Source organism: Coregonus clupeaformis, unplaced genomic scaffold (assembly GCF_020615455.1).
Source record: "Coregonus clupeaformis isolate EN_2021a unplaced genomic scaffold, ASM2061545v1 scaf1621, whole genome shotgun sequence".
NCBI lineage: Eukaryota > Metazoa > Chordata > Actinopteri > Salmoniformes > Salmonidae > Coregonus > Coregonus clupeaformis.
In genome coordinates, this window is record NW_025535075.1 from 57,907 (window position 1) to 66,351 (window position 8,445).

At 43.2% G+C, this 8,445-nt stretch overlaps 1 protein-coding gene across 1 annotated transcript; it reads left to right on the forward strand.

Moving 5' to 3' along the window:
- Positions 1 to 2,137: 2,137 nt before the first annotated feature.
- On the forward strand, positions 2,138 to 6,576 carry LOC123487298 (GTPase IMAP family member 8). Its single transcript, XM_045218514.1, has 7 exons — positions 2,138 to 2,282; positions 2,537 to 3,100; positions 3,252 to 3,320; positions 3,455 to 3,529; positions 3,756 to 3,833; positions 5,315 to 5,970; positions 6,427 to 6,576. The coding sequence occupies exons 2-7, from the start codon at positions 2,545 to 2,547 to the stop codon at positions 6,574 to 6,576; spliced, it is 1,584 nt and encodes a 527-aa protein (XP_045074449.1). The 5' UTR covers positions 2,138 to 2,282; positions 2,537 to 2,544.
- Positions 6,577 to 8,445: the final 1,869 nt, after the last annotated feature.

Sequence of the window (8,445 nt, forward strand, 5' to 3'; positions counted from 1 at the left end):
ATAGTAGCACTGATTACATCCCTTTCCCTAGATGTACGTTAGTAATTAATGTGATGAACAGTCATTCCAATATGATGTATGGTATTTAATTAAATTATGAAATGAGACAGAAATTCAATGAACAATAATAACTAATGCATTCTGTTTTACATGATCATTATTAATGACTCTCCATCTTGGATAATGGATTATCAGCAAGATGTGAGTAATTACTTATTTGTCTTTTTTGTTTATTGACAACCAATAACACAAGACAAAGAAAAGACCAGAGTGTTAATCTGATACTATGAATAAGTACAGGCCTTGTGAACAGCAGTGTGTCTTCTTCAAGGCTACAAATTAAATCAGTTTCTTTAGATTTATCATTACTCTCCCCAAATGTTCTCAAGGTAGGTTGGATTATGATGTATAGATGTTCTTGAAATTATACTGAATGTAAACTCAGTAAAAAAGAAACGGCCCTTTTTCAGGACCCTGTCTTTTCAAAGATAATTCAGTAAAAATCCAAATAACTTCACAGATTTTCATTGTAAAAGAGTTTAAACACTGTTTCCCATGCTTGTTCAATTAACCATAAACAATTAATGAACATGCACCTGTGGAACGGTCGTTAAGACACTAACAGCTTACAGACGGTAGGCAATTAAGGTCACAGTTATGAAAAACTTAGGACACTAAAGAGGCCTTTCTACTGACTCTGAAAAACACTAAAACAAAGATGCCCAGGGTCCCTGCTCATCTGCGTGAACGTGCCTTGGGCATGCTGCAAGGAGGCATTAGGACTGCAGATGTGGCCAGGGCAATAAATTGCAATGTCTGTACTGTGAGACACCTAAGACAGGCTACAGTGAGACAGGACGGACAGCTGATCGTTCGTTCGCAGTGGCAGACCACGTGTAACAACACCTGCACAGGATCGGTACATCCCGAACATCACACCAGCGGGACAGGTACAGGTTGGCAAACAACAACTACGCGAGTTACACCAGGAACGCACAATCCCTCCATCAGTGCTCAGACTGTCAGCAACAGGCTGAGAGGCTGGACTGAGGAATTGCAGGCCTGTTGTAAGGCAGGACCTCACCAGACATCATTGGTAACAACATCGTCGCCTATGGGCACAAACCCACCGTCACTGGCCCAGACAGGACTGGCAAAAAGTGCTGTTCACTGACGAGTCGCGGTTTTGTCTCACCAGGGGTGATGGTTGGATTCGCGTTTATCGTCGAAGGAATGAGCGTTACTCCGAGGCCTTTACTCTGGAGCGGGATCGATTTGGAGGTGGAGGGTCCGTCATGGTCTGGGGCGGTGTGTCACAGCATCATCGGACTGAGCTTGTTGTCATTGCAGGCAATCTCAACGCATGTGTTAAGGGAAGACATCCTCCTCCCTCATGTGGTACCCTTCCTGCAGGCTCATCCTGTCATGACCTCCAGCATGACAATACCACCAGCCATACTACTCTGTTCTGTGCGTGATTTTCTGCAAGACAGGAATGTCAGTGTTCTGCCATGGTCAGCGAAGAGCCGGATCTCAATCCCATTTAGCACATATGGGACCTGTTGGATCCGAGGGTGAGGGCTAGGGGCCATTCCCACAGAAATGTCCGCGAACTTGCAGGTGCCTTGGTGGAAGAGTGGGGTAATATCTCACAGCAAGAACTGGAAAATCTGGTGCAGTCCATGAAGAGGAGATGCACTGCAGTACTTAATGCAGCTGGTGGCCACACCAGATACTGACTGTTACTTTTGGATTTTGACCCTCCTTTGTTCAGGGGACACATTATTCAATTTCTGTTAGTCACATGTCTGTGGAACTTGTTCAGGTTATGTCTCAGTTGTTGAATCTTGTTATGTTCATACAAATATTTACACATGTTAAGTTTGCTGAAAATAAACGCAGTTGACAGTGAAAGGACGTTTCTTTTTTGCTGAGTTTATATTCCATAGAACCCTGATCCTGACACAATAGAGTGTTTCTGCCATAGAGCCCAGTGCTGGTTATCACTTAACATGAAAATAATAATTTGATCGGGATAGCCAATAACTAAAAAAGATTATTAATTAAGTTAACCAGATCTTATTGGTGCCCACAGCCCCTACATGAGGGAGGCTTGAGAGACAGGAAACATCTGATTGGTCCTGTTTGTTCTGTATATAGTGATGTAGTCTACCAGACAGAACTCACCTCTCTTTTTTACACCATATTGTCAGGTTCAGACTATTTACAACATGAGACCCAGGAGGACAAGCTGAAGAGGGAGGCATCAGCTGGTGAGCTTGGTAAGTATGAGAGAGTCTGGAGGAGAGAGGATTGGTTCAGGGAACATTAGTGATGTTATTCCTTTTTTCAGACTAATTCATTTGGTAATGTATCAAATAGTCAATAGATCAGTTGATTGTTGGTTCAGCTCAGATAACTGTTGACTGTAGAAAACAATTATTGTACCACCTCCATCAAATTATAATGTGTCTTTATAGGCATACTATTGAATTAATGATACAACCAATTAAATATGTTAATTGCTTTCGCTCAGAGTTGAAGATGGAAAAAGAATTAAAAGAGATATTAATGAGAGATGAGATGATAAAACAACTAGACACACTGGATGATATGACCCAGGAAGTGAGAAAGAAAGAGAGACTACTGGAGGAGAAGAACCAGACAATGGGACAGAGGGATAAACTATTAGAAGAGAAAGAAAACCAACTGGAACAGAAAGAGAAGCAACTAAAGGATAGAGACATTCAACTAGATGCACTGAGAAAGAACCTGCAGGACAAGAACAGCCAAGTAGAGAACTTCAGAGTCCTACTGCAGGAAAAAGACCTTCAACTAGAGGCACTGAGAAAGAACCTGCAGGACAAGAACATCCAAGTAGAGAACTTCAGAGTCCTACTGCAGGAAAAAGACCTTCAACTAGAGGACAGGAACCACAGAATGGAAGAGAAGGACAGACTACTGGAAGAGAGTGAAAATGAACTAAAAGAGAGGAGGCAGGAACTAGAAGAGAAAGATAAACTACTAGAGGAGAGAGAGAAGCAGTTAAAGGAAAGAGACAAACAAGTGGAGGATGTCAACAACGAAAATGCTGAACTGGGTAAGATTATTACAACCATTAATATATTTAGTCTACTGTACTTTCCTCAATTCTCAGGAATATTGTTTTACATCACTTTCCCTCTGCGTCATATTTCTGTCTAAAGTATTTAACACAGAATTCAGATGTTAGTCTTCCTTTGTTATTTCAGCTCAACAGATATGTGATGTGAAGACTGAGGTAGAGAGACTGAGAAGAGAGACCTCCGCCCAGATGACTGGTGAGTGAGATACATGATACTTAACATTAACATTTCACGAGAAACCCAGAACTACCATTAAGTAGGTCTATGTGCCTTCATGTGTCACTGAGGTAAATGTTCCCATTCTAAATTGTTGTTATGTGTTGTTTTAGAACATGGAGAGACCTCAGATACAGGTTCCATAATAGCAGTCAGGAGAAGACACAGCATGGATGGTCCTCCAGTCAGTGAGTTATCAATATTGTCCTGCTTTCTCCTACTGTTTCTAGTCTATAGTGGACCATCCTCCAGACAGTGAGTTATCAATATTGTGTCAAACATCACTCTTGATATTCTCTACAATAATCTATATTTCACTATGATGTGTAATGTATTTGTTGTTTGTGTATTCTATGTTTTAAATGTGTCTCTGATGAGTCAGTATGTTGACCAGTTCTCTATGTTGTGTTTCAGTGGGAGGAGAGACCTCAGGTACAGACCACACACTTCCACTGAGGAGGAGAAACAGCAAGGAGTTAAATCCTCCAGATAGTGAGTTATGGATGTAGCTGACAGTGCATTCCGAAAGTATTCAGACCCCTTGACTTTTTCCACATTTTGTTACGTTACAGCCTTATTCTAAAATTGATTAAATAAAACATTTTAGTCATCAATATACACACTACCCCATAATGGCAAAGCAAAAACAGGTTTTAGATGTTTTTTCAAATTTACAAAAATAAAAAACAAAACTAACTTATTTATGTAAGTATTCAGACACTTGAGCCTCGAAATTGAGCTCAGGTGCATCCTGTTTCCATTGATAATTCTTGAGATGTTTCTACACGTTTATTGGAGTCCACCTGTGGTAAATTCAATTGATTGGACATGATTTTTTAATAATAATTTAATATGCCATTTAGCAGACGCTTTTATCCAAAGCGACTTACAGTCATGCGTGCATACATTTTTTTTGTGTATGGGTGGTCCCGGGGATCGAACCCACTACCTTGGCATTACAAGCGCCGTGCTCTACCAGCTGAGCTACAGAGGACCAGAGGATTTAGAAAGACACACACCTGTCTATATAAGGTCTGAGGGTTGACAGTGCCTGTCAGAGCAAAAACCAAGCAATGAGGTTGAAGGAATTGTCCGTAGAGCTCCGAGACAGGATTGTGTCGAGGCACAGATCTGGGGAAGGGTACCAAAATATTTCTGCAGAACTGAAGGTCCCCAAGGACACAGTGGCCTCCATCATTCTTAAATTGAAAAAGTTTGGAACGACCAAGACTCTTCAACGAGCTGGCCGCCCGACCAATCTGAGCAATCGGGGGAGAAGGGCCTTGGTCAGGGAGTACAGAGAGTACAGCAAGAGATCCTTGATGAAAACCTGCTCCAGAGCGCTCAGGACCTCAGACTGGGGCGAAGGTTCACCTTCCAACTGGACAACAACCTTAAGCACACAGCTAAGGCAATGCAGGAGTGGCTTTGGGACAAGTCTCTGAATGTCCTTGAGTGGCCCAGCCAGATCCCGGACTTGAACCCGATCGAACATCTCTGGAGAGACCTGAAACTAGCTCTGTAGCTACGCTCCCCACTCAAACTGACAGAGCTTGAGAGGATCTGCAGAGAAGAATGGGAGAACCTAGCCAAACACAGGTGTGCCAAATTTGTAGCATCATACCCAAGAAGACTCAAGGCTGTAATCACTGCCAAAGGTGCTTCAATAAAGTACTTAGTAAAGGGTCTGAATACTTATGTAAATGTGATATTTCCGTTTTTTATTTTCAATAAATTTGCACAAAAATCTAAAAACCTGTTTTTGCTTTGTCATTATGGGGTATTGTGTGTAGATTGATGAGGGAAAAAACAATTTAATCAATTTTAGAATAAGGCTGTAACGTAACAAAATGTGGAAAAAGTCAAGGGATCTGAATACTTTCCGAATGCATGTTATATTATATTTTACACTGTGTTGTACATCGTCCAGAGAGTTGGTGTGTTGAGCAGTGCTGTGTTGTGTTGTGTTGCAGTGGGAAGAGAGAGCAGCAGTCCAGACTCCCCAGTGTCTCCCAGTGTGTCTGAGCTGAGACTGGTGCTGCTGGGGAGGACTGGGGCTGGGAGGAGTGCAGCAGGAAACACCATCCTTGGCAGAGAGGAGTTTGGGGCCCAGGCCAGCCCCTCTGCAGTGACCCAGAGGAGTAAGAGGAGAGAGGGGGGACGTGGTCTGGGGAGACGGCTGGTGCTGGTGGACACTCCAGACTGGTTCTGTCCTGGACTCTCTCTGGATGAGATGAGACAGGATGTGGGGCTCTGTGTCCGTCTGTCTGCCCCGGGACCCCACGCCTTCCTCCTGGTCATACCAGTGGAGCCCTCCAGGGGGGAGGAGAGAGGGGTGCTGGAGAGAATAGAGGAGATGTTTGGGGAGGGTTGTTGGGGACACACTGTGATTCTATTCACCCATGCTGATGGCCTGAAAGAGCAGAGCATTGAGGAGTTTCTCCAAGCAGGGAGCCAGGACCTCCAGCAGCTTGTAGAGAAATGTGGGAGCAGGTACTACGTCCTCAACATTAAGGACAGGGCCCATGGCACTCAGGTCCCAGAGCTGCTGAAGCAGGTAGAGGAGATGGTGGCAGGAAACAGAGAGAGATTCTACAGCAGTCAGACCTACCAGGAGGCAGAGGACCAGGTCAGAGAGATGGAGGGAAAGATCCAGAGAGACAAAGAGGGGAGGAAACAGAGGGAGGAGAGAGACTTGAGAGAGAGGCTTGAGAAGGAGTTGCAGGACTCTCTGAAGAAGATCGAGGGAGTGATCCAGGAACATGAAGGAGATATCAGAACACTCAGTGAAAGAACCACTGAACTGGAGAGACAGATGAAAGAAGAGAGGGATGAGGAGAAGAAAAGAGAGCTGGAGAGAGAGCTGAAGAGAGAGTCTGATAGGAGGGAGGAGATGGAGAGAAAGCTGGAGAGATTTAGAGAGAAGAGAGAGAATGAGAGGAGAGAGATGGAGGAGAGTCACAGACAGGAGATAGAGGAGATGATGGAGAACTATGAAGGAGAGGTCAGAGTTGAAGCAGAGAGAAACCTGATGAAGATAGTCCTACCTGAGTTACAGAGGAACATCATGATCTCACATACAAAGATGGAGAGGGAGTTCAGCAGACAGATGGAGGAGAAGAATAGACAGATGAAGGAGAAGGATGGAGTGATGAAGGAGAAGGATAGAGTGATTGCGGAAAGGGATGGAGAGATAGAGGGACTGATAGAAAGACTGTGGGAGATGTGCAAATGAGATCTTGTAACTACCCTGAAGAGCTACTCAGATACATGGAGAGGTAGAAGAAAAGAGAGGAAGTACACAGGGAGAAAAGTCACTTTCTGAGCACTTCTACAATGGGCAAATATGTATGGAAGGTTTTGTTCAAATCATTTTGGCAAATGTAATTCAATTTACTGCTGGCCTATTTGACACACCACCTATGGTGAGGGGAATTAATGTGTTTTTCATAGGTGACAGTCTTTACAAAAGTTTGAATTATGGGAGTATACATGAACAATTATGTTTGTTGAAAAGAGGGAAGGGAGAGCTACATTCCAAACCTATTTGTGAGTTGCTCGTTCAAACCATATAGTAACTAGCATAATTAGCATTAGGATGGTTGTCACATGGAATGTGGGGTTGGTTGTTACTATCAAGTCCATTATAACCACATTGTTCAGGGACATTACCACTGCCAGTTTACACTAAATCCCCAGCTCTTTTGTGCTGTTGTTATAAAGACCTCCCTTCCCAGGAAATACAAACACCTTTGGCTGACATATCAAAATGTAGAGTGGAAAACGTTTGCACATTGGAAAGACGTCGCCCAGACCTCAGTATAGAATGTTGATACCTGGCCAATATATAAACGATGTAGCACTGTAGAATTTAGAATGTAGGTATTCTGAATAAATCTGTGAGACACTTAGCCAAATAACAAACGATGTTTAAATTGCATCTTCCCGATGCATCATGTATACTGTACATCTGTTGTACAGAGGTATCTGTGCTAGCTGCACCATCGAGAGCATCCTGACTGGTTGCATCACCGCCTGGTATGACAACTGCTCGGCCTCCGACCGCAAGGGGGCCAAGCTTCCTGCCAACCAGGACCTCTATACCAGGCGGTCTCAGAGGAAGGCCCTAAAAATTGCCAAAGACTCCAGCCACCCTAGTCATAGACTGTTCTCTCTGCTACCACACGGCAAGCGGTACTGAAGCTCCAAGTCTAGGTCCAAAAGGCTTCTGAACAGCTTCTACCCCCAAGCCATAAGACTGCTGAACAGCTAATCAAATGGCTACCCAAACTATTTGCATTGACACCCTCCTTTATTTAAGCTGCTGCTACTCGCTGGATATGATTTATTATCTATGATGACTTTATCCTATCCCAGGTATTCCTTAAAGAGGTGGTTACATGTTGTTATTACAGTGTAACTATTGGTTGTTAGAGTTAACTACAATACTTGTTCTGGTGTAATTACACATGTAATTACACTCTATAAGGACCCCTTCAAAGGAAGTGTTACCTTAAATACTGTCATATTTAAATCTCAGAGATCATTTGCTAAACTCTGATTTACCACCCCAAAATACCGCCACACAACGTCTCCTTGCGCCTCTATTGGATGGAAACTACAAGTGTAATGGCTGTGTTCAATGCAATGGCACTTATACATGTAGATCCTTCAAACACCCCCCAAACAAGGAAGCAGATCCCAATCAAAGGTGTTATCTCTAAGGAAGTTACAGTATTTATCAAATAACTTGTCCTTGTGCTTAAAATTATGTGGGCAAAACAAAGCGCAAACTGAAAGTAAGAATCTCTGAGCACCGTAGCTACTGCCCATGTTTTAGAAGCGAACTACTCTATTTCCTCTCTTTGCTATATGCTATATCGACATCGAACACGTCACCCTCCCTAGGAGAGGGGGTGACCTTGACAATGGCGAACGTGCATAAAGATGGCAGAATTCACATATGACATAATTGTTTTAGCACTATCCACTGAGTTTGTAAACTATGGTGCGCGACATGGTTCAATGTGCCAGTAAATCAGCACAATCTACTTTTTAATTTTTCAAATTGCTGCCGTCTTGGAGCTAAAATTGGCGTCATGTA

Coding starts and splice junctions, on each gene's coding strand:
- LOC123487298 (XM_045218514.1), top strand. CDS start 2,545: ATGGAAAAAGAATTAAAAGAGATATTAATGAGAGATGAGATGATAAAA. Junction 3,321..3,454: donor GACCTCCGCCCAGATGACTG/GTGAGTGAGATA, acceptor GTGTTGTTTTAG/AACATGGAGAGACCTCAGAT. Junction 3,834..5,314: donor GGAGTTAAATCCTCCAGATA/GTGAGTTATGGA, acceptor GTTGTGTTGCAG/TGGGAAGAGAGAGCAGCAGT.